The 27,448-nt window shown below is 36.4% G+C and overlaps 1 protein-coding gene across 2 annotated transcripts in view; it reads left to right on the top strand.

Moving 5' to 3' along the window:
* Positions 1–27,448, top strand: part of SEMA3A (semaphorin 3A) — a 324,291-nt gene that overhangs the window by 226,228 nt on the left and 70,615 nt on the right. For both annotated transcript variants that reach the window (XM_039389081.1, XM_039389108.1), the window contains one exon: positions 2,371–2,490. In XM_039389081.1, the coding sequence (XP_039245015.1) occupies positions 2,371–2,490 (120 nt within the window). The remainder of the gene's footprint in view (positions 1–2,370; positions 2,491–27,448) is intronic.

The raw sequence follows: 27,448 nt of genomic DNA, 5'->3' as shown, positions 1-27,448 counted from the left end.
ACCTTTTTGCTGTATGTTATAGATAAGCAGCTGAACAGTCTCAGTTGGTCAGACCTGGTGCCAATAACATCAAGGTTGTGGTTTGATCCCTGTAGGGGCCATTCACTTAAGAATTGGACTTCATGATTCTTGTGGGTCCCTTCCAACTCAGAATATTCTGTGATTATGTGATTCTGAGTGCATGTAGAGTCACAGGTGTTGTGCTGCTGTAAATCAGAACAGCTCCTCTGAAATCAGCACAGTTCTTTTATTCACAGTGGCTATGGGTCCAGCCCATCTACTTACAGCATTTTATGTGTGGCCACCAGCCTCTGACTTTTCACATTCTTCATGTAGGCAATTTTAAAAGCTTTTATAAAGGGTAGTAATAGACCACAAAGACATTTTTAAAATTATGATACATTAAACCTGACAAGGCAAAGCACAGTCCTACTGAAACAGTGTTGCAGTCATATTTGTCCAGATACAACTCTACGTGACAAAATTCTAACTTATTTAATAATGAACACATCATTGGTCAGTTTTAAATTATGTAGAGTCAAAGTCAGATGCTCCATCTGAAACATAGAATATTAGAATTTAAGAAAGGATCTATTTCAATTTTGTCAATTTTTAATGTTACGTGAATTTGGGATATTTGTCCATTTTACTCTTGCAGGCATTGAATTGTTAACATACTTTTATTTAAAGGAGCAAAGGACAGCAGCATTAATAAAAATATTGAAACATTTTTTTGATTATTTATGCCAGATATTTGCTTAGTACTCTACCACTGCAACAGTGGAAAGCAGTCTGTGGATAAACATAAACACAATAAATGTATGTTCATGCTTATACTTTTGTATGTGGGAAGAAAAAGTATGGGCCAGAAGTTGTGTGTGTTTTTATTAAGAAAGGTCACAATGGAAAGAATTGAGAGTAACATCCATCTCTGTTTCTTTCAATTTCCTGTTGGATTACCTTAACTATCTCTATGTTTTCTCTTCCATCTCAGTTGAAAAGCTAAGTTTACAGTAGTAACTCAAGGATGTAGTAAGATTCTGTATGCTTTTCTCTGGGTGCTCTTTTTAATACACTGCCATTATCTGTTATGCAAATATACAGTAAAATTGTAAGAGCAATTTCATACCAGTACAGTCCTTTGTGTAAGGCAGGGAATCAGTGTTTCATCTGTGTAAGTTCATTGCTTTTCCCTGTGGTGGCCTAAGGCATGCCTCAAACTGCACATGCATTTTCCTGTCAGCGCCTTTATTTTGTGTTTGGGAGTATCTGGTTTAATTAGCAATGAAGTTACAGAGAGGAATGATGCCAGTCAGTGAGATTTCTGTGGAGGTGGCAGCTCAGGTGGTATTTCTGTGGGCCCTGGTCCACTTGGAAAGGTAGAGTTGAGCACTGTACCAAAAAAGTCATTAAATATGTATAGAAAAATTTCCTTCATCTTAAACACAAACTTTACTGGAAATATTTATTCAGTTGCATTGTTCTCATTTCCCTCCTATTTAAAATGAGTTATTTGTCACTGTATCAGTAGATCAACTCACAGGCACTGACATATTTCTTTTCAATGTTAGACCTGATTGAAATAAAAATGTTGAACAAATGGAAAAAGTCAACATCTTGGCTATCCATTTTAATAACATTAGGCATTAATAATGACAGTTTTGTTAACAGATAACAGATAATGTTTGTACTAGGGACTGTTAGTGTTGCTATTAAGCTTTTATTTGTCGAGAATTAAATAACTCATGATGGATAATTTACATAGGAAGAAAGAGTAAAGTCCAAGTCTTGCAAAGCTTACATTCTAGGGGCTTTCAATAATTGCATTAAAGTTTAACATAAGTATTCATATGTGTAAAACTGGCCCTAAACACAAACGGTGGGGGTGAGGCAGCACTCATATAATTGTTAAAAATGCTGTATCAATGATTTGTTTTTCATCAACTCCTTCCATCTGGCCCATTTTTCTTCTAATTGTTACTTAATTGAATACAAGCAAACAGTTGGTCCATTTTTCCTCATTATTTCGTTCTGACACATTTCTATAAATGGGTTTTGTCTTACAGACATGGCAATAGCATAAATTAAAAAGATGAAGCATGTCTGAAACAAAAATTAGGAATTCTTTTTCTGTAATCTTTTCTTCAGGGTTGGATGCTTTATTAAATAGCAACCAAAGATATTTAAATGAGAAATTATCTCAAGCTATTTATTAAATGCTTAGCAGTAAACAATCTTATGAACAGCATGAAATGATCACACTTAACAAATCTGTTCATTCAGCCATACATCCTTAAGACAGAAGAGCTCCCATTAGTCAAAATCACTGAATTAACTCAGTGAATACATTTTTTCCCCTTTTCTTTGCAGAGAGAATGTGCTAATTTCATCAAGGTGCTGAAGGCTTACAACCAAACCCACCTGTATGCTTGTGGAACAGGGGCTTTTCATCCAGTCTGCACCTATATTGAAGTTGGAAGCCATCCTGAGGTAAACTATCTTAAAACAATATTTTTCTTTTTCCTCTTTTTAATCTTTATTGGTGTTTAGCCATGATCTCTTCCTGCCAAAATGTGCTCTCACTGGTTTCTGTAGCCTGGGAGGTGGATCTGGAAAGACCTGCTCCTGAATCAGGTGCTGATGTGCTGATTGATAAATCACAGCAGAATCTCTGCTTTTCTCCCCTACACAGCATCTTTTCCACCAGGAGTTTAAATAAATAAATAAAAAGGAAGTCCATTCTGCCTGGCTCATGAAGTTAAAAGCACTCTCTTTTTTCTTAAGTTGGGACAGATACCAGATATAAGAGGGGTAGTTCAACCAGTGTGTTTTTTCTGGGCCCAACTCTGTCCTTTAGTTTCCTTCCAGTCAGTGCAGTCTGGCACCACCTCAGCTTTCTACCAGCTGAGAATTAAAATAGTGTCACACACTGATAAATTCCCCATCTCATATTTGTCCTAACACACTGACAGTTTTTCATATGTGACCTAGGTTTTGTTTCCTTATTTTTTTGTGAAAAATAAAGCACTCTCTCTTTTCCCCTCTTTCTTTAATCTGTAGCTTCCTGATTTTTGTTTAGTGTTGCAGAAATATTGAAGTAGCTCTTGTACTGTTTTGTCGGTGATCATCATAACCAAATAGATAAACATGGTCTTCCCTGGTAAAAGGCAGAATCACTCAAAGGAAGCTGTAGGACTAGGCTGTTTTTCCTGGCTGAATATTTGACTAGAATGTCTCTGTGATCCACTTCAATACTTTTTCTCCCCAGAAAAGCCAGTTTTTTATTTTCCTGTTAAGATGACTATGTAATATAAATTATTCCACTTCACTGTATTTTCTGTCTGGCTTACCTGAGCATTGCTCAATGAACTGTTTTAGTTTAGCAGACTTTTGAGGTGTTTTCAGCATCTGTGGATAGATGAACTGGTTTTACCAGTGAATCTATAATTATGTTACTTGTAGCTTCCGTGATCTTCAAAAAATCAGTTCTTTCAAGTTACCTTATGCTTTTGCAATTCAGGTTTGCATATTTCCTTCAAAATAAAGACATCATTGTTAAATAAGTGAGGACTATTTCTTCTTTTAGAAAAATTAACAGACCTTTTGAGTGTTGACTTCATAGTCTGGGAACTATTTTTTCCTATAAAAATGTCTTTTGATATTTGAAACATAAGTCTTTATAATGTTCTAAGCAAAAGGTTTTGAAGGGATAAAGGAGCTGCAGAGCGGAAAGGGTTTTGTTCAGATTCTTTAATGCTTTATTACAATGCATTCTTGGCAATTAGTGATTGTCTCTTGACCACACACAGTATGTCATTGCTTACTGCATTAAACAGATTCTCTGCTTCCTGAGATCCATTTGGGAATTGGTAGACATATTAATTAACTCTAGTTCCGTAAGATGTGTGTCAATCAATTCTTGGCTATCTGCCAAGGGAATCTATCTGCAGAGAGATAGCTGGTATGAGGTCATTTACTTCTACATTTGGCTGTTTTATGGCTGTACCATAAAACTAACACGCACTTTATCAAGGATTTATGGAAAGGATGATCAGAGATGAGAGGCCAGATCCAACCTTGGTTTAACATTCTGGATTTTTAAAGTCTTGAATCAATGATGTGTTTGGCCTTGGAGCTGAAAGAGGATGTTTGTTTTAGCTTCTTTTTAACAGTCCTTAACTATAAACAAAATCTAAATTGTTGCCTTTGTTTTTTTCTTTTTGGTCATTTATGCAGTAAGTTTTTAAGTCCCCTTGTGCCTGAATCATTCTCATGATCCTTGGTTTCATCTTTGGAAATGAGAGAACTCAGGAGTATGTTTATCTGAACTGCCTCGGACACCGTTAGCTTTTGTTTTCCTTTTCATACTTAAGCTATGAGTGAAATCATCTTCACCTGCCCTCCCAGTGGCACAAGTTTCTGTGTCCTCTGGACAGTTGTGCAGGAGGGTTTACTGCCTTCTCAGCCTAGGTCTGTCCATGTGGAGAGAAAGTGAGGCAGGGCAGGAGGCAGCTGTACCCACATCTTGTTGGGGTTTGACAAATCTGACAGTCAGCCTAGAGTCTGTCCCTTGCAAAGGTGATAATCAGATGAATAAATGAATTTATTAGATTTGCAATGAAAAATAATCTGTCTTGTCTCTGTCCCTCAGCTAGAGCCTGCTCCTTCCTTTCCCATAGTACCTAGTCAGGAATTTCAAATGTGCATCTCCTCTGGGAGCTGAGGAAGAGGAGGGTGCTTGATTGACAGTAGCTATTAGAGACACCGTGAATGAGAGGGATACAATATTAACCCCTGCACCCCTGCACACTGCATCTGTGAGAGCCAGATGGTTTATGTTCTCGTGTCAGACAGCAGCACTGGACGTGTCAAAGAGCCACTGCTTCTGTATCGTGTAGAGTTTATACCTCCCTAGCATACTAAAAAAGGTAAAAAGTATAAGCAAAGGTAAGCGGTTGATTTTTTTTGAGTTAAAAATTGCTGTCTAAAACATTTCCTGAAGATTCCTTTTCTGCCACAACGCTCGTGGAAAATTAACTGATTTCACCATCTGCTTATTTATTTTTCAAGCACTTAGAGAGGTAAATGTGAACTGATTAGGGCAATAGTCGGGGAATGTACCTACTCTCTAAAAAGATTGCTTGTTTATGTGAGCTCTGAATGTAACCCACCTGCCTGAATCCAATGGTGGAGAGGAAATCTGTGTCTGCCAAACTGAAAAGGGTGGAGAAGTGAAATTTAAAGAAAAGAGTGGCAAGTGATAGAAGAGATGCTGGAAGCAATTGGAGTAGGCTGAAGGAGGCTGGAATATGGTACAATTTTTATGACTGGGGAAATGAAATAAATTACTTTGTGTGACTGTCATAAAGTAATGGGAATATGAATTGTTATATCTGTTGAATATCTCTTTGATATGAAGCAGCGTATCACAGCCCCATTCCATACCTGAAGAAAACCATTTCTAGTGATGAAACTAGACAGGTCTAATTGAGTCTGATGAAGTACAGTATCAGAAATAATAATAAAAAGCTAAAAGGATATGAACGGCATGCTGTGCATCTGATTAAAAATGATGTGCGCAAATGTATACAACCTAATATGTTGTGAATTACACCGCAGTCTAAGGAGTAAAGCAGACTAATCTTCGCTTAAATCCATTCCAGATGTGTAAGTGAATAACCACAGTATTTAGAGAGAAGAATAAAATTAATGTTTCAATAGACTTTAAGCACGTAAGCCATGAGGAAGCAGGAAAGAACATATTTAGAGAGAACGTAGCGTGTGGATACACAGAAAATACCTGAAGAGAGCCTAATTTAAAGCTTGATATCATCCATTGTATGTGCATGAATTTAGGAGAGGTGACCTAACACAGACACGTACACAAACTTCAGGGATGGGGATCCGGGGTTAGGCAATATGTGTCATTCTGTCCTCATAACGCAATACAAGAAACCAACTACCAGATGAAACAAGAAAGTAATTAGTAAAACTATGTTTTGCACCCACTGACTTCTGAGGAAACAGGGCTGGATGTGTAGGAATGTTGTACTTAACAGTTGCGAAATTACGCAAGTCAGATCTGTGCTTGAAAGGAACAAATCCAACTGCGGGGAGACACAGAGGTGCATTAAACCCCCTAGAAAATCACAACAGGATGCGGAATGCACCTGCCTGTGCATGCCTGAGCAGGGGGAAGGAACCCAGCTCCCTTTCCCCAGGGCTCCCTTTGGGGCAGTTTGAGTGAACCAGCAGGGAACAGTCCTGTTATGGTAAGAACAGGAATTTCCATTTACTTAACCCTTTTATACAGGTGGAGGTGTAGAGAATGCCCTATAGTACTTTTTTTTTTCTTTTTTTTTTTTAATGCTGAGACAGGCATTTCAAAAGCTATATGAAATTGTTAGCCAGATCCTCAGCAGGAATACATTCAGGTTTCTTCAATAGAGGTAAATCAGTAGGTGCTGTCTGAAGAACTAACCCTGCTTCTTTTATTGTCTCCTAATTCCACATTTCTCGTCATTGTCCGACAGATTAAAACTCATTTTTAACAGCATGAACTTAAAAGGTCTGGGATCGCTTTACTTGCAGGTTATTTCTCAATCAATAAAGAAGCTTTAAATTTAGTTCAGATTTATGATGTACATAAAACATTAAGTTATTGCATATGAAGTTATATAATGCTACCACCTGTAACATATTTGCTTTTTCCGGACTCTCTGTATTTTAAGAATCTTTGGTTCAAGTCATAAAGTTTTGCTGAAATATACTTTCCACTCTTTTTTATCCTTTCTTTGTTTCATATTAGAAAAGGTCCAGAGTGCATTTTCTGAGTAATGGACATCCTGTTCTGATACATTTATGCATCCATCTTTTTGTCTGTGTGTATTTTATATGTATATAGTGATGGAAGAGCAGGTTTTTTCCTAAGAGAATGACTTTGAAAGAACACACTAATTGAAGGACCAATGCTACTGCTGGTAGAAAACTTGTGTTTGATTATCTAATATAAAAATTCAGAGTGAAACATTGATTTCAGTAGTAGCAGACAGGGCATAAATTGACCTAACTTCATTGAAGACAGCAGACCTGTGTCAGTTTACATCAGTTAAGGTTCTAACCTGTGGTTTTTAAGTGAAGCATTTGAGAAAATGATTTTCTAAGTTCCAAATCACCTCAGGCTAATTTCTTTCCATCTAATTAATTATACCTTTATATGGTATTTAAATGCTTACCAAATATATAATACCTTTATATGGTATTTGAATGCTTACCAAATATATATATATATATTCATACATACCAAAATATGAAAAAAAAGATACTGTGAAAGGATTATTCTCATTTATGATATCACAATTGAGTGATGAAACTGTTAGTTGTGACATACTAGTTCTAAGCATCACTATAATCACAGAGAAATGCCAATAAAAGAAGATCTAGTTCACAGACTGCAATAGCCTACTTCAGTTCACAGGTGCTTTACTCTTTCAAGCTACCAGGTATCCTGTTAGTATAGTACAGGATAATAAAGCTGAAGAGCCAGATCTCTAGCTTAGATACAGTACAAGTACCTTTTAGAGCACTTCTTTCCATTACCTGAGTAGTTTCACCAGGGAAAAAAAAGAAAACATCCCTTAGATGTTTAAAGCCTGATATGCTTCACTTTGTTTCATAACAGGTAGTGATTTCTGCTATATGGGGAAATTCCAGGCACTAGACCTTTTCTGTGTACTCATGTTCTTGTCTGTGGAGGATGGCAGGTAACAAGATAGTCAGTGTTAGGCACACGTGTCCAGGTACCTCACAGCGGCAGTGGCCAAAATCACAAAACGAACTATCTGGAGGTGATGAATCTGTAAACCATCACTTCCATTGCTCCACATGACATCGATTTCCAGTCTCTTAGGCTACCCTGTGTGAAAGTACTTCTTTCAAAATCAGGCTTTTCACACATGTACAATTTACCTCCACTTGTTAAAAAAAAAAAAAAAAAAAAATCTTGTCATATAGCTGTCACCTTCCTGCCATTTTTAAAGTATGTAGTTTTATATACAGTTACATGTATATATACTTTCTCCAAGTCATAATTCACTATGACATTGATTGGGAAAAAATGTGGTATGGGAACTTTTCAATGACCCAAATACAACATTTACACGAGAAGTACAGGGAAAGGACAGAGTCCTTTCTCATAAGACAACCTAAGTGAGCCAGTTGTTCTGTTAAGGTCTGACAAATATTTCAGTAGGGAAACTAGGATGTGTTGTTGGAAGCTCTACACATTTTTAAGCACGATCATGCAGAAGCACATATTTCTTACAGGTCGAGTGCTATGTCCCAAATGGCACCTCTTGTTATGTTGTGTTATCTTGTGATAAAGTTACGGAAGTAGAAGGTCACCATAAAGAGGTAACTTGATTCCTATTTAAAAGGCTTTTTGAAAAACTCCATAAACCCCTTTGTAAACAAATATTAATCACGTTCATGGTTAAATGCTATTATTTATCAAGACCTGTCTTTGAATACACTGCAGGTCTCCTTTGACTTTAGCTGTATTTTGAACACTTGCTTTGTTAAAAGAGGAGTTAGACCAGGAAAACTCATATTTTTCAAACCTTCATCCTGTCATCCCCAAGCAAAATGTATTTCCAATAAACATTTATTTCCAGAACAGATCCTTTAAAGCAGGACTATTAGGCTTTATGCAATAATTTAGCTGTCGGAATAGTTTAATTTATGACGTAAACTTCTCTCAACTGAATAACACACATGGCAGCAATGGCTGACATCTTTCCTACCCTTCACTGTTGGGAAAGTCTACACAGCTGCTGTGGATGTTTCGTCCTCAGCAAAGTGAGGCACTGAAGAGTAAAATTTTTAAAGTTTTTTTTTCCAAGTATCTTATTTTACCAAGAATCTATTTCCTAATAAAAATTATGATGCATGCTAAACTTTTAATGTAAACCACACAGTTAAATGTATGGAAATTTGAGTGTGCAGCTAGTGTTTATTGTCCTGATATATTCAATTAAGAAGGATATGCCTTTATGACAGCTGAATATTTGACAACTAGTTGATCCATTTGACCTTACTTTTACCAACATAAAGGTATATTTGTAAGAATAAGGCTATTCCAAAAAAAAAAAGTATGCAAAGGATCTGTCTCAATATCTTAAAATTCAGATGCAGTACAAATATAATAGAGGGAAAGTATTTAGCAAAGGGGTCATGCTTTAATCATTGACAGGAAATATGAACATTGTAGGTTTTCAGCTGTCATTTAATGCATTCAGTCCTACCGTTGCATATTTCATAATTACACCTAAGCAATTTGGAATCTATTTATGCCTAAAGTGACAGAAAGTCAGTAATTATGTCTGAGGCTCACTCTGAGATTTACAAGTTGAACATTTACATGCAGGAAATGAAATAAGGTTTTAAACTATCGCAAGTCAAAACAGTGTGGTGGCTCTTTTGTTTCTTCACCTTCATTCCTCAGACTACAGAATAAAATGGTTTAGGCAAAATGGGAGCACAGTTCTTTAGTAAGTGAACATGAGGAGAGGTATAAGATATGATGAGAAACAGAACAAAGACATGGAATTTACAACTGCAAGGACCATTTGTTGCACAGCAGAAATCACTAATGAAACCCCAAGCACTATTCAAGTCTGATCATTTCAGCTATTGAGCAGCTATCTTTTGTTTAGGACTTCGTAAATATATCTAAGTTGCTATGGCAGACCCCTCCCAGTTTATTCTTAAGAAAACAAACAAAACAAACTCAAAACCAAACTCCAGAGCCATATTAATTTAATATTACCTTATACATATGTTTTAAAGAAAATGTAAATGAAAGTTGCTCTGCAGATGATGTTCCATCACTCTGCAGTTTGGTTTTGATTGAAAACTTCCCTGAGATGAGGGAGTACTGATAAGGATGTGGTCTGTAGAGAACATTTGTGTTTCCATTGGTCTGGTCTGATCACTACAGACATTCAGCGACACAAAAGGAAGCTTGATAGTAGCAAGATATTACATATTTTCATCCACTGTTGAAAAAATCAACTCTAAAAAAGTAACTGTTAACACAGGATTTCTTTTAGATTTTTTCAATGCAAAAGAAGGTCCAACGTGAGCAATAGTGTCAAATTTGAACCCCTTACCTCCTGATGACAAGAAACCATGCACTAGCACGCTTCCACTGAGATAACTGAGAAGACCATTGTTCCATCACCGTACATGGTTTTCGCCTTCGGTGGCTGAGAAATGCCAGTTGATTACGGGGGAGAGCTGTATACAGTATGCCACAGCTGAATGGCTTCCATGAATAAGGAACTAAAGCCAGTCAACATATTCATTAGTTTCAAAGAAATGAGTCTCAGAACTGTGGGAAAACTTTTGTTTATGTTTCTTGAGAGAAGAAAAAACAGACTGAGATAGAAAGAGACCTCCATGGAAGTAAATTTGCAGAGTGGAGCATGCACATGTGCACAGGCAGAACCATTGGGTGGACTTTCACTTATACCACATGTGGTGTCTTGTTTTCTGAGTCCATGTCTTAAAACCATGGGTAACTTTGAATATGCTCAGATAATGAGTTGTTCAAGTTAAAGACACTCTTAGAATCTGGGTTTAATTTTTTTTTTAATTGGGTGTTTTTTCCTAGTATTATTTATCTTCAGTGGAGTTCTCTGTGAGTTATACTGGGGTAGCTAAAACTGAGGTGCACTCTTCATTTGTACAGTCACAAAAAAAAACATTGATTTCTAGGATTGTTAGAGGATTGACTCTGAGTTTTGTGACTGCTTTAAGGAAATTAATTTTAGCGATGACTACCAGAGGAGCTGAAAGTGCACCCACTGTTTGCATTTGGATGTTCATTATTTCTCCTATCAGTTAAAAGACATTATGATGAATTATTTATTCCCGCAATGTAAATATTCCCACTACATATGGTTACCTTACTTTACCATGAGATGATACAGTTTTCCTAATTCATTACAGACTTGGACTGTACTTTTAAGAGGCATGATAATCATATTAAGATGTCAATCCAATTTTCTGGGTGGGAATATTATGTTGGTTCATCAACAGAGCCCATAATATTTCTAGTAACACAGAAGTTCAGCATTTGCCTCTTGTTAGAATAACAATTGAAAACACTAACCCAGCTTCACAGTCATGCAACATATGCAAAATTTCATCCACACACCTCCCGAAACAAAAGACAAGTATGGCTGAATCCTTTGATCTCTCGACCAATATGGGGAAAAAAAAAAAAAAATAACAAACCACCATCTGTTGGGAAACCAATGTAATAAAAACAGTGGAAAGCCAGCCTATAGTATAGACTGACTTAATTGAGGAAATGACTTATAAATAAAAAAATTTCTTGATTTAGAGGCACAGGAGGGAACAAAACTGAAAGAAGGAGTTACTGAGCTCAAGTTTGGATAGATCAGCATCAAAGCAGCATTATTCATTGTGGGATTCATGTCACAAGGCTCTGGTTGACAGGGGCTGACCTCATGAAGAAGAATCATGTTGTAAATGTGATTTCTGCTGCTGAAGGAAGTGACTGTATTGTGTTTGTAGCTCAGTACCAACATCTTGTCAAATAATCTTCAAACAGCCAAGGTCTCAATGCAGCAGGTTTTAGCTGTGGGTGATACTCCACATACAGACCCACAGAGCTGTGAAATGCAGAATAGCAAACTAACCAGTTATATTAAATATTCAGACACAAGAACCTAACGAAGATCTTACTGGCGAACTAATTTCACTGGTCTTTGCCTGAAATTTTATGAGAGATGATGTGCTGTGAAGTGCCTTTCAGGCCTGTTTTAAAGGTTGTAGGATATATTTAACTCTCAGAGACGTGAATCTGAAAACACTGCCTTTTTCCATGCTTTCAGACCAACCTGATATTTCTAGTTTCTGCATGTTCACGTTGTGTGAGGTTAACAGTACACTGGCATGGTGAGTGGCCAGTGGGTAGTCCCAGGAAGGGCCTAGGGAGGCCATGGCACAGACTGCTCCATAGTGATGAAGAGGTTCATGCCTGAACTTCTCCTCAGAACATCCCCCTGATGTTTCTTGTGGCTGTAAGAGTCTCGCTGATTCAAAATTCCCTTAAAAGGGACATTTCCCCAAAGGAAAGATAGAACACTCACAGATTTAAAAGCTTTCAAACAGATTGAGGAAAGAAAAAAGTCATTTTCCACAATGGAAGGCCTCCTTGGTGTGTTTCCAAGCTCCTTAGACATGTCTTCCTTTCATCAGCAGCTGCATTTGGCATGACAAAACTGGCTTCTCTACAATGATTAAATCTTATTTCTCCTTTGATATAAAGCAGAGCAACTGCAGGTGAAGCTGCTATTTCTGTGAGTAAACAGCAGGACATAGGTATTTCCAGCAGTTGCCTGGTGGAACAGGAAATAATTGTTCTTCTCCTACTATCTTGATCATCCTCACTTTTATGTACAGACTCATATTTTATGTGAGAAAGCTTTGCAATACTTTCTAGATGCTTCCTTGCCTTTAAAAGATTTTGAAACTGGATTTCTTCTCTGCTTTTTTTATACAGGGAGTGTCTTAAATTTGTTACCAAGTTAACTCAAATCATAAAATTCCACTATTCCATAGTTCAGTAGGAAAATAATGCTAAATACTGATGTTTAGACTAGTAATTAGTACTTTGCTTCTTAAGGAGAGAATTTACTGAACCATGTAAGAATGCAAATAAGAATTAATCCCATATATACCATATACACAGAGAAGATGGCTGCAAGAGGAAGGATCTCTGCAAAACAAAAGCAGATAGAATTTAACCATTGCATACTTTCTAACTTTTCTAAAGACTCTTAAAAAGGATAAAGAATATTTTTTTATCAGTATAAAATCTTTCATGTTTTTGCATCACGTTTTGCTGGCGTAAGATGACACAAATAGATTAACAGTCAGGTGTTTCAAGATCTCAAAAGTCTTACAGGACAGAAAACCCTTATCCTTGTTTAAACAATACTTTTGTGTGGCTAGAGACCTGGTACAGCAGTGTATGTTTGATTGCTGCAGTAGTACCTGTCAGCAGGAAGAAAATCCAGTTTTAGGAATGGGTCATGGCTTAGACAGAGACTGTATTTTGTGCACAGAAAGAACATGGGACTGTGCATAGAATTATCTAAAAATAACAGATATGAAAGCAGTGCATGGGCATAACTATCTTTCTTAAACATTAGTCCATATATCTTTTGCCATGAATAGTTAATCAATTTACTGCTGAAATGCTGCGGAAGATTAAGAATAGTTCTGAAATAGGCAGTGTTTTAAATATTTGTACTTGCCCCATCTACCTACTGCTTGTGTGATGCTGGAAATCAGAGTAAGTGATTACAGCAACTCTTTCTGTTCTCAAAATCTAAGAATAAAAGCACTTGAAGTCAGTTGGGAAAAAAAATTATTTACTCTTCCATTCATATTCTGTTCCAGCTTACATAGCTTGTAACAACTTGTTTTCTGTTTATGGCACTTGGTAAGTCTGTTTGGAAATGTACCGACTCCTCTTTGAGCTCCTGAGCATAAACCATATAGAATACCTGCATCTTCCCTCAAACAGTGTTCCTGTGAGGGAAATGTACTGTGCCCTTCTGTTCCTTCCTTCACCTCTCCCTCGTTTATGTAAGAAAAATAATTTAATGAGTATGACCTGACTCAGATGAAATACATACCTCTGACTCGTTCATCCTCTGTGGACTTCGAGTAAATTAGTTATTTCCTAAGTAACTCATTTCATTGGAAAAGGGTGAGTAACTTTCCACCATTTCTTAGGAACTCAAGGACAGACTAACTTATACCTGTTTTTTCTTTCTCTTCAGTTTCTACATTATTTGCTGTAGACAATTCACATATGGTTGTTTTTATTTTTTCCCAGAAGAATGCTTTGTTTTCAAAAATATTTTTTGTTTAACTCAGTGAGTCAGAAAAGAATGTGCGAAACACTTGAATGAAAAAAACAGTCACCACTGGAAAACTTAGCTAAAAAGAGGTATTGTGGGTATTGTGCAGAATAGATAAATATATCATGATGAATTCATGCCTATTAGAATTGGCAATGACTTGCTATGTCATCTAATCTGTTCTAATTTGTGTACATTTGCAGTCATCTACAAGTCTGTAGATGTCTTCTCACCTGTAGTGATATAAATCACAACCAGTGATTCTTGCAGTGCAGCATTAATTTGCATTTTAATTATTTCAGTTTCAAATATTGCACAGCCAATCATAATTGTATACAGTGTTCATCCCTAAGCAACTCTTCTGTCTAATGTGCATATCCAGTAAGTCCAGAAGAGCTATCATATAGCTTCTCTCCTGTCTGATTGCTTATAGTTTATTTAAGAAGTGCTACCAGACTTATGAAAATGTATGGATTCCTCCAACTTGAGACACGGTCACACTCAGAAAGATTTGTTAATAAACGTTTGCAAGTACATAATCAGATGAGAACACAATACTCTCCATTAATGAAATATGATCCATAATGAATCTTACATGGGAGTGCTAATAACTACCTTTAGGTTAAAGTGCTCAGATGTCACAGTATAACAATATCTGTCTTAGATGTGTATCATTACAGCAAAGTAATTAAAGGTTACTTAGCTGCTAAATGGTTACCTTGGCAAAATCCTTCAGTAACATGGCTTCAAACATGCCTTCACAATGAAATTAATTAAGCAAATTAAATATCAACCTTGTAGTAATCTATTGTATGTGTAGGATAGCAGACATGTCTAATATGCTTGGTCACAGAAAGCAGAGGACTTGAAGATGTACCCATTTGCTATTAAAAAAACAATCTTCGTTGCTCCTATATGCAAAATAATGTTTACGCATGAGAACAGTGACAAAATTGATGAGGAGAAATGGAATGCCAGAATTATCACGGTCATGTTCCATGTACTGCGTGAGTGCAAAGCTCAAGTAGCACCACTCAAGATGAGGGAGGTATTAAAATTTGCTTGGTCTTTTTTACACCTCTGCTCTTCATGGAGTTAAAACCTGGTAACAAGTGACTAGAGTTTTGCTAACAGCTCAGTCTAACCCATCAGAAGGATGCTTTCAGGGACTACTAGCTTGCTGCCTTCTTCTGTATTTAATATAAACCAAGCCAGGAAAGTTGAGCAAGCGGCTTGATGTGGATATAAACATTTTTCATCAGCTCCTAAAGTGGAAATATGACATGGGCAACACCAGTGACAGATGGATTTTGACTTAAAAAATTATTTCCTAGCATTATGCAAGCTGACAGTGACAAATACGCAGTATATTCTGCTTTTTTTCCTTTGTTTAATTAGAAATAATCCACTAGATAAATTGATCATTCATCTGAGACCTTTTCATATGAAAGCAAGAAGATGTAAAGTTCAGATCTCTGCTGTCCTGCCGAAATATTGGTCTTGCTCTTGGCAATGACATTATTTACAAACCTTAAGTTTACTCTTATTTAAATGTTTTGCCTGATCACGTCTTTTGAGGAAATAGAAAAAAATAAAAAGAAATATGTCTCGCTGCAGAAATCTTTGCTCACAACGCAGCTAGGAAAGTATTGGCAGAAGGAAAGGAAACATGAAGAATTTGTAATAGAAATCTGTTTTTTTCATGCTCTGGTATGTGGTCTTATGCCAGTGAGATAATTAGCAGTTGTGGCACCATCTTATCAGTGCTATGCAAAACTGCTGCACATTTTGGTTGAGGTTGACACCAGTGTTACGGGTTCTTCTCCAGTTCTCAGGCTTCTGCCCAGGGCAAATTGTTTGGCCTTAATTGGTTTTGCTCTCTGCAATTCAGATTTCTTAAAAGATGACGCTTCAGTCATTGTCATGTGAAAATGGTCCCACGTCCCCAGGCCAAAAGAAGTCCCCAGAAAAGCTGAATAGAAGTGATGGAGCTGTCTGTCCACTGGATAATCTTTAGATGACCTTCAGAGACCCTCTGCACACATAAGGGCCAAGCCTACATGAAGCTATAATACAGATTTTTACTTCTTGGGCACAGTAAAAGCATATATACTGATTGATTCTACCAGATTCCAGACCTGGAGACAGCTTTTGAAGGTGGATTAGAAAACAAACACTGTAAGAGAGGAAGACTATCTTCCAATGAGTTCTTTTGCCCTGAGGAATGTTGTTTTTTTTTTTTTTTTTTTAATTACAAACCAGTTGATGTGTAATCAGAAAACAAATGGTATTGATTACTATTTCAAAGGACTGACTCTCTGATCATTTCAACCTATATTTCCAGGTTGTTTGAAGTATGAGACCAACATGAAACCTGAAAGCATTTTGCCATTTGTATAAATCAGCATTACTCTGTGTAGCCAATGTTTATTTACAAGCCTGCAAAAGGTTTCATAAGGGATATACGTGCACCTACAATACAAACCATGTGTCAAACAGCAGAAAACTGCAGAGCAACAGTGCAGTTGTTTTTTCCCTTTACTTGATCCAAGTTTCGTTTTCTGTTTGGCTAAGCATCAGTGGTCATGAAGGTGGTATATCAACAATAGTCATGGTGGCATATTCAATTTAATTATAGCTGGTTGAGGTGCTTAACTTCATTTACTTTTTCTTAATAACAATTATTTTATTCTGTTTTAACAAACCTCTCTGTTTATGCATTTCATCATCTTTTGTTATGAGAAAAAGGGATCTCATTTCATTGTGTAAGTGTGTGAATAATGAAAGAGTAAGTCTTCATCAACCTACTGTTGCTGTACCTAGGGTCTTTTCCTGGAACACTTACTGAGGAACAAGTCCCTTGGAGTCTGTAGAGTATAGTCTAGATCATCAATTTCGATTCCTGACTAAAAAGTTGGAAACTCCTACCAAATTTAGCATATGGAAAGATTGGCCATCATTTATTATAGAATGGTTTGGGTTGGAAGAGACCTTAAAGATCATTTAGTTCCAACCCCCCTGCCATGGACAGGGACACCTTCCACTGGACCAAGTTGCTCAGAGCCTCATCCAGTCTGGCCTTGAAAGAAAATTTCTGTTATTTAACATGGAATAAGGCCACAAAGATTCTTCCAAAAGGTATAATATAATAATAAATGATTCAGACTTGAGTGCAAGATTTATGTATTCTCTTAAAGACTTGTGGGGATAAATAGAACAGTGATGGGGAAAATTGAGTTTGTTTAACCTCAGTCAAGGCAGGGAACTGAAAAAGGAAAGCTTGAACAAGGCAGTAGGTTTTGATAGTGAAGGAGCTCTCTGCATGACTTGAACCTTGTCCATAAGCAAACTTTTGAATGTCTCACAAATTCAGTGCAAATCCCTGCACAGGTGCTCTCATTTCAGTTAAAGTAACATTTCTAGTCTGGTCTTAGCTGCCTGAAAGTGGCTGAAAATAAGCTGCTCTTAAACGGAACTCACTGTGTCCACACAGAGTGCATGTGTTTACTGGAATCTCATTACATTCAAACATAAGGATACAAGTCTGCAGATTAGTGCTTGCCCTGAAAAGACTCTTTAGCCTTTCAAAGGATTTTGCAGGAAAGCAAGCTGGAATACAAGCCCTTTCTGCTTGTCGTTCGTAGGTTTGTGAATTTGGCTTTTATTTCTTTGTGCAGATGTGTTTTCATACAGACATTGAAAAGCCATGACCCTCTGTAAAAAGGATTACCTTGAAGGGAGATAGTAAGAGTACAGTGTAAAGGATGGTTAATACAGAAATGCTAAATCTCGCTGTACAAAGATTATGGCACAATAAATTTTTTAACTCAAGGTACTTTCCTGACGTTATAAAAACAGTCACATATCAGAATCACAAAATAAAAGTCTTAAAGAGAAGGCTAAAAGAAAATAAAGAAAAATATCTGCTAATTTTTTTTGTGGAAGGATGATATAGAATCCCTTAAAAATGTGTTTTCTTTTAGCTGACATTCTACCAAGTAGTTTAGATAACACTTAATGACTGATATTATTTTTACAATCAATATATTTCATGGAGTATTAAAGATAATAAATAAGGAAATACTTTAAAACAGATAATAGAAGACAGTAAAGAAAGCTGAAGATTTCAGTTGCTTACAAAAAGCCTGACATCTTACTTATATGAAGCAATGGCTTTCGTGAGCCACATGATCCATTTGAGTAAGAGGAATCAAATCGCAGTCTGGAATTATTCCTTTGGTGGAAAAAAAAAAACCAAAAAACCAACAAAAAGAGCAGGGGTGTTTTATCAGTTTACACCTAGAACATTTTTCTTATTTGTTTGTCTGAGTAGTAAGCAACATGGTCAGAAATAAATCTAGACTTAACCCTTCAAAAGCTTCTCAAAGAGATAAAAGCAATATCTTTTGGGGGTAAACTAGGATTTCAGTTACTGCAAGAGTTAAACTGGAGCAGTAGCTAAATAACTGTGATGAGCAGCCCAAGCTTCCTTACCTGCTTTTTTCTCTTTTGGGACTGCTACTTCTAAATCACTGGCCCACTCCAGGCTGACAAGACTAAAGTAAATTAAAAAAAAAAAATATTATGATACCCTGAAAGAAAATTCACCCAAAGACTTTACCTAAAGGGCAGAAATGATGTTGTAGTAGAAGCCAGTATGTAAAACAGGGAAAAATAGGATTGGATTTGACAGGTAGTGCTCGATGTACAGAGATGTAAGGAGAATTTTAAATGTACTAGCCATCTGATAAGAGGTGAGATGAGAAGAGCTATAAGAAAAAGTATGAATAGATACCATTTTCATTACACTGGTGCAGGAATGAAACTTAATGCTGAATTTAATTGCAATAGCTACATTTTCAGATTATTGCATTAAAAAGAGATTGCAATATTTTTTCAAGATATTTCAATGAACGATTGGAGACAAAGAATATGAGAATGGCATATTTATTTTTAAAGTTTCTTTTAAAGCAAAATCTCTGATGCACTGTGATTACTGGCTACTTTCTAATTTCTGTAGAGCTAGGATTAGGCTTTATGTGCCAACATGTCAAATTAGAGCATTAATTACCATTAATTGTGTGTAGTTAAGTGCAAGCTAAGGTACTTCTATAAAAAGCAGTCTCAAAACCTCATTCAGAAGGAACTTGAGCAAATTGTTTCAATGTTTTGAGGGAGATTGGACATATATGTGAAGTAAAACTGAATCTGACAACTTTCTGCATTTTGATGCTTCAAAAGAACAACCTAGTTTTTGGTTTTATAGACCCTGCTTAGGCAGCACCACAGATGAGACAGTTAGAATAGGAAAGGGAGAGAGATTTGGGGTTGCTTATAGTGCCAGCCAACACTGGATCATGAAATGGAGAAAGATGAATAGATGACAACAGGGAAGTATGTTAGAGGATTTGAGACATTCCAGATTTTGTTCTTTCCTGGTGTTAAGACAGTTTATTCCCTCCAGACTTAGATTACCTAAGTCTAACCTAATTTCAGAGGGTAGAAGTCATTGTACCTGATTGAATTCACCTGAACCATACTCTGTTGGTTTAGTGATCCAACCTTATCCTTGGTCAGTGGAGAGAATTCTGCATCTTCAGAAATAATGCTTATCTTTCACATCTACCATAGTGCCTGAGGTGTTCGTGACCATGAAACAAAACTAAAAAAATAAAATGAAGCAGTCCCTCAGAAGCAGTGCATTTCAGAAAAGTTTCTGGGTATCGATTTACATTTCTCTGAACTAGAAAAAATAAAATTATACAAATTTAATCCAAGAAGGGAAATCAGGAAGCCGTATGAAATTTCAGTTACAATTTAATTTTACAAGACTTGAGGCAAATTATTATCCAGCTTAAAACAATTCACACCAACCTTCAGAAAACAATAAATGAACTTAGGTATGCTGTCAAACTCAGATTTTAATGTTAAGACTCTTTGCATCTAAGTCTACTAGAAGCATTTGGTCTACTTCCACAGACATTTTCATCTAAGACAGTAGATCAAGCCCCCATGCTGAAAATTATATAAATGCTGATAATTATATAAAAACAAATGTGATGGCAAGGTGGTAGAAAGGTGAGAATGCAGCAGAAAGAAAAAAGCATACGGCCATTGTAAGCAAATCTGGTCTACTTTACATCCTGTTCTTGTTCATTTTCTGCTTGCAGCTTGCACTTCCTAGTTTTCTACCAGAAGTCTTCTGCTTTAGCTACTCTATGTAAACAAGTATCCTCATCATGGTACAGTTTGTAATAAATGAATTTTTAACTTCTTATATTAGTTAAGAAGATTAACAGTGCAGAATTTAAAACCTGTGATCAAATTTGATGAAACGACGTAGAATGAATGACATTTAAGATAGAAAGAGGCTTCTAAATACCAAAAGACAAAATCCAGACAGGAGAAAAATAAGGTTAAACCCTTCCATCTGAAGCCATTTCACAAAAAATGAGAGGAAATGTGTGACATATGGCATCAAGTGCGGCACTTGAAGTTAAGTCTAAAAATGCTTAAAAAGGCAGCTGTTAGTTTGCATGATTAAAAGGGGAAAGGAAGGATATTATGATACATCAAGAAACAAGGAAGAGTTATGAAACAGGAGGTGGACTTGTTGGATGTTTGTTTGCTTTCCTTATCCAGTAGTTTCTAATGTTTTTATTAAAGTTATCTTCAAATTCAACCTCCACCTCTATCTTCCGTTCTGTTTCTCCCAGTAACATCAGTGCTGGCTATTAACACAAAAACTGGGTGGATCTTTGACCCTTGAAACCAAATCAAAGAACAATTTAGAGAAAGAGATAATTGCATATCAGCTCTTCTTCCCTCCAATATGTTGAATTAGATTAGATTATTTTAATAAGTGTTGGAAATGATGGGAACATTTTAGAATAATATTGTTACGTGAATCTCCACTGGCTATATATGGATCATAGAACATAGTTAAAAGAACCCCACATTTTTCTTTATGAAATGTTGTGATATGCATTATCTGATTTTTATTCTAAGCTAAATAACTTATTTCTTTTAAATCATTGTTTATATGATTGTTTAGTTAATTAATATTAAGTTTTTTTGGAGCTGGAAATCTATGAGGGGGATTTTTGGCTTCCACTGCTAGTCCTTGTAAAACTCCAGTGAATGAAATGCAAGTGGCTATTTGCATATTGCAGTTTGTCCGTGCACTGGGAATCCAACAGAGATATTTCTTGGGAATCACTGGGAGACTAAAGGCTAACTGGGCACAAAGGCTGATGTACTCTTCCCATCACAAGTGATCCTTACCAATTTTACTTGGCACATTGTGCATAGCTTTGCATGTGCTGAGTAAGCTCAGTTGCCATTAGCTTTACTGGGATTTGAGGCAGGACTATATACTTTTGTTTATGGCACTGGACAAGGCTCAGGAACTAGAACATTAGCTTTTTGCTTTGGCATAGATTTCCTGGCTAAATTACCTAATTTCTCTCTGCCTCATTTCATAAGAACAGTCAAATCTGTTCAGACCAAAGGCTCATTTAGCCCAGTATCTTGGTTCTCACCAGGTCCCATAATGAATGCCAGTGGAGGAGAATAAGGCAAGTATGCAGCAGTGCTTAGTGATAGAGTCTCCCAGGCTCCAGCACTCGTTGTTCAGGGATTTCCTGAACCAGGGATGGAATCTCTGTGTTTAATGCTTTTCAATGACTTGTTTTTTGTGAATTAGTACTGGCATATCTTGAGCTCATATATCTTTTAAGTATCCACAGCACCCCAAGCCCTACAAATTGCAACATGGGAGGAACATTCCTTTATTTTGTTTTAAACTTTCTGCCTGCCAGTTTCTCATTTTAGAACAAACTGAGAGCGCTCTTCTTTTCTTCATCTCTCCTCCAGTGTGTATGTTTTTTGAGTTAGAAGACTGTAACTTCATACAGTACTGAAAATGCAGAAGTGTCGTGCATTTATAGAGGCATAAAGATACTGTTGGTTTTGTTCTTTATTTCTTTCCTAAAAACTCATAATATGACATTTGCTTTTTTTTGACTGTTACTGGACATTGATCTCATTCATAAAAAAAATAAAATAAAATTTCAAAAAAAATTATTGTTATTTTAAAACCTTATTTTTGATCTATAAAAGATGCACTGCATGAGTGTTTCAAGAATTGCTTTCTATGGAAAGATACAGAAGGAAACTGTGAACACTACTTTACATAAAGTTCACAAGTAGTTCTGGTCTATTCTAGCTACCTCCAGTCAGCAATATGATGTTTTATCTCTAACATTGACAGATAAAACATTTACAGGCAGAAATGTAGTGCTAAAATTCCCGTTTCTTTAATCTGTACAAAAATCGATTATGCTTCTAGTCTTTTAAGGTCTTAATTCAGAGGACACTAAAACACGAGAGGAGAGTGCCATGGACTGAATCGGTTTTGGAGCAGATGCTTAGTCATTGATATGAGAATAAAATGCCAATCCTGCAATTTGGCTTCTCTGCTACCACTAACACCTCCTGAAACAAGAAGACAGCTGAGCTATTATATTTCAGGTTCCATTTATAAGTGTTAATTTTAATGCCTGTGTACGAAAGAAAAGGAAAGGGGAAAGATGCATTTCGTTCCCACGGGTTTTCTGTGCATCTTTGGATGCGCAGTGTGGGACCAGCGGACCTTGCTGGCCTTCATGAGACTTGTCTTACACAGCAGGGGGGGAACACCAGCACCTTTGCAGATGTTTGGTCACTTTTCCTACAAGGCCATACCTCTGAGTTCTTCCCTTCAGAGGGACTTACATTTCGGGAACCAATTATCGTGTTACGATGTTTCCATTTCCCAGGGGCCTGTAATCAGTGCTCAGATCTTAGGTAAACAAAGTTTCATCTCTAAAGAGAAGATAAGCTCAGCAGAGTTCAGAAGGTGCCTCAAACAGCACAAACACCACCTTCTGTTGAAATGTTTACATCCAAGGTGATAGAAAATTGAGCAGCATTATCTTGCAGATGGTCTGAGAATATTTCATTAAATAAATACAAATGATGTGGTTTTTTTAACCTACCAATTAAGTTCAAAATTTCCAGATCCAGGGATAAGTTATAGTAAGGAAACACTTCAGTTGTAAAACTAAGACAGAAAGTAACCTGAAGACTTAAAATTTGCATCTGTGTTATGGATATGCAAAAAACATATGGATCCTTCTGATATTTGTTCTTCTCGATAATCTCCAAGGCTGACTTTTTTCTTTAGTTCTGTTGGCTTTCATTGGGGTTGCACCAGCATTGCTGAGGAGAGAACCCAAATCGTTGTCCAAAGGTGCCTTTGTTTATGAATAAAAAATGAAAAGGGTGATTTGAGACAGCAGGGGAGATGATTAATATTTCAGGTCTTATTATTTTTGTTTGTAAATATATGTGTTTTAATGCAATTATGCATTTCAAGGATCAACCATTAAGTGGGGTTAAATATTTGATATTTATCTGAATAAATGCAAATGAAGCTTGCATTTCAGTCAGATATTGTAAAACAAGTAATCAATATGGATTAAGAACACATGTGATTTTTTTTCTACTCAGTGTTTATTGCCTTTAATGATGACAAAAAACAGAAGGGTGATGGTACAGATGCAAGTTTAGAAATCGTGTATTTGTCAGTTCAAACCTTTTAAATTGGTGGTGATGGAGAACAACTGTTTTAATTCATAGTCATTTGGAAGGATTTACCATGACCTTGCATTAACATGTAAACATGGCAAGGGATATAAGGAAGATTCCTCTGGCGTTCACTGAACTTGAAGGGAATCTTTCTCTGACTTCAGTGGGGTTCATGTTGAAATTCTAAGAGTAGGGCCTGAGAAGATCTGCGTGAAAGTCTCACAGATCACACCACATTTGGGATGGCACCACCCTTGCTTGGAGTCTGTAGCATTTATTGACGTCACTTTATGCAGAGCACAGACAGGTCCTGGATAATCCAATTCATGACCGTGACCACTTCTCACGGTGGCTGTGATCTTGTGGTGAGTGGTGAAATGTGGAGTAATCTAAATGTCAGTTTTCTTTCTCAAAAAGAAAAAAAAAAGCAAAATCATTTGGATTCCATTAAAGTTTACTGCAGAAATCAAACAGAACATTAAAGGGAACTACTTTTTTTTCCTGTGAGAAGTTGGTGTGTTTGTCAGTTTGCTTTAGCCAACAAAGTCAATCTATATTATGCTGTACTAAACGATTCTAAACTATACTATACTACACTACACTATACAATGAGCCAGGATTTTGAGCCAAAGTTCTGTTAAAAGACAGGCTGCATTTCTTCTTCAAAAATACAAGTATCAGTAATTGAGTTATGTGGTTGAGTGTTGATTAGCCCTACTGACACTGTGCATTCCTATTTATGAAGGTACATATATAGACATATGAGCTGAGTGTACCACATATTCTTGCCAGTGTCATTGACTCTCTCCCCTTCTGGAGATTCTTGGGTGCTAGAAAAGCAGGCAAGATAGTGAATAAAGAAGTGAATTTTAATGTACTTTTTTCAGTCACCTTGAATCAAACTCACTTAAATCCATCTGTTACTGTCTCAGCAAAGTTTTTGTTGCACTGGGAAAAGCATATCAAACATTCTTGACTTTTTTAATAAAAAAACCCGATCAGTATGAGAAATGCATTGCTTTGAAACACAGTGCCATGAGGAATAATTGCAACTTGTCACAGAGAGAGGTTATAATTATATCTACTGTTAGTTATGTCTCCACATGTAGAATAGAATTTGCATTTTCAAATGCATTGTTCTCTAATGCAATACCAGCTATTAAAATCTGAGGATATTATTTCTTGCTAATGAAGAAAAATCAAATGAGGCTGCAGAAGGGCTGGGTGGTGTCACACTGCAAGCAGGTGGAGGGAACAATAAGTAAAGAGAAGTGCTTGTTGCAGGGATTTCAGTTCTAAGCTTTGCCTCAAGAAAAGCAAAATTGCCCAAAGGGTCAGAATTTCAGCTTCTGTATGCCAGATTTAGTTTATGTTTTTTTAAAATCTGCATATGTATCAAACACTGATCTAGACCTGACACTTTATAGGCACCTTGGAATGAAGTGCTGCAAATAGACTGCAGTATCTTAAAAAAAAAAGCAAAGCTTAATAGTTGTTACAGTGGTTGCTGTAGTGTACTTCTCTGTCCCTTTTTCACTTTCACAAATTCTCTGAAAGCATGCTCACAAGTTCTTATAATAGGGAGAGAGAATTAATAATATTTTTATAGGCTTGCTTCTTATCCTGTCACTCATTTAGAGTGAGATTTTTGAAAACTTTAGTGAGGATGTGCCCATATTAGAGGTTTCTCCTTGCTAGGAATTAAAAGTAATGCAGACATATGCCTTTATTTTCAGAAGAGACAAACAGCTTCAAGTATCAGAATTTTAAATTGTCTAAGAAGGTATTTGGTGAAAATCAGAGCCCTTGAGCAAGTTTTAAATTGGGTGCCCAACTTGGGAGTATGCAAAATCACTTGGGAAATTAGAAAATCTTGGCCATATGCTTATATGTTAACTCCACTTGACTAAGTCCTTTCTGTATGTTGCTTCCCCAATTTGCAGTCGTTTTTGTGTTGTAAATAAGATACCCTTGACTGAAAGTTCCCCGGGAAAACTGGAGAACCTTTCTCTTGTTAAACAGCACCCTAATTACAGAAGCAATTTTACAAACAACACCCCGAGGGAAACATTTTCGTTCTCATCAGGAAGGCTCTTGAATAAAATAACACCTTTGCTAACTTCATTTATTTACAACAGGACACAAGACTGAGACTGGGTTAGATTTATTGCCATTACATCACTGATGCTCAGTAATTCATAAAACATTGGGTCTAGGAGTTAGCACTGCTGTTATTTCCTCTGATGCCTGACCTCACCACAGTCTAATAACATACAGGAAATCCAGAAGACAAAAGAGGAAGGCAGTGGTCTTGAATGCTAAAAATAACTGTAGAAAACTTGTACAATCATGCAATAAAGTATGACCCGATAATTTATTTAACATAATAGTAGAATCTGCTAAAGTGATTAGAATCTGTTCCAAATATTTTTAATGGAAAATATGTTGGAAGTAAGAATAAGAACACTTAAAGAATTGAGATTTTTAGGTTATGTAGTTCAGTGATGTGTACTGGTTTTGGGCTTGTATATCTTATTCCTTACATATGCAGACCATTTAATAACTTGACTAGAACAGACAGTCATTGTATGGTGGTTATATTTCCAGAGGTCATCCTATATGAGCCAGACGGTGATCTTAGGTGATGTATTACACTTGACAACCCAGAAAGTTGCAATACAAAGGCATTCTAATTCTCAGTGTCCTCTGAGAATTGTTCAATATCCTTGATGGTATCTAGTGTCTGGTATGCCATTGGGATGACATTTTTGGTGTCTTTACTAATCATTCATGTTAACTGTGTGTTTGGTTTGTTTTCTTTTTTCTAATCACTCTTTATTTGAAATATTTTCTGAAGCAATAAATACTATAGTGACACTATAATTAAATTCATGTCTGCTCATTTATTTGCTTTAGCATTAGAACATTTCATTAGATGTTTAAAATGGGTGCAAGTAGGTAGATGACATCATCAGGGAAAAAGAAAACCAAACCCAAGAAAACTGTTGCATGAAAGTCAGGTAAGTCTGGGGTCTTTTGTTTGTGAAATATTGCAAAAGCAAGTTCACAAACACATACATCTTTTTTGAACAGCTGCTCAGTTTGACAGTGCCTGCCCTCCTTTTATTTACGTATGTTGCACAGTGATTTGAAAGAGGCTATTACTCATATAAATACCAATATTAGTATGCAGACTAGTATGTTCAGGTGTGAACAAGTCTTCGCTATTTGACATTGACACTTGGTTTCTCTCCCAATCAGAAGAAGCAGCACTTACTAATCATAAACTAGGAATAATGAATAGATTGAACCAGCTGTTCCTGAAAAACCTAGTTGGCTGTTTTCCCTTTTACTAGATTCATTGAATTATAATTATGCAGATAGATAGATAGATAGATAGATAGATAGATAGATAGATAGATAGATAGAGACAAAACATTTCCCTCTTTGCGAAAGTGTATGGTAACTTAATAAATATTAGTAGATTTAACTTCAGAAGAAAGCAGAGTAGTGTGGGATGTTTGATATTTGACTGAAAGAGAATTATTGAGAAGATGAGTTGCCCAAATTCAGCCTAGGGAGTCAAGTTTTCAAAATTTGTGCTTTCCAGAGTCATCTGCTGCATCTCAAGGCATCTTCTGAAGATCATAAACTAGAAAAACTTTCCGGTAGAAGTGACCTATGGGGTAAAAGGAGAAAGAGAAACCAAGAGCTCTGTTCTTCTTTCATTAATCTACACAATGAAGCATGGAGCTGGTAATCATTTCAACAGCTCTTTATTTTGATATCAAAAGTAAGATTTCCAGGAACCAAAATTAATATCTACAAGTGTAGTGGTTTGGTAGAAAGAATATCTC

Source organism: Pipra filicauda, unplaced genomic scaffold (assembly GCF_003945595.2).
Source record: "Pipra filicauda isolate LSUMZ 115617 unplaced genomic scaffold, ASM394559v2 scaffold101_size5749837_pilon, whole genome shotgun sequence".
In the NCBI taxonomy this organism is placed as follows: Eukaryota; Metazoa; Chordata; class Aves; order Passeriformes; family Pipridae; genus Pipra; species Pipra filicauda.
This window is presented reverse-complemented; position numbering and strand designations above follow the sequence as displayed.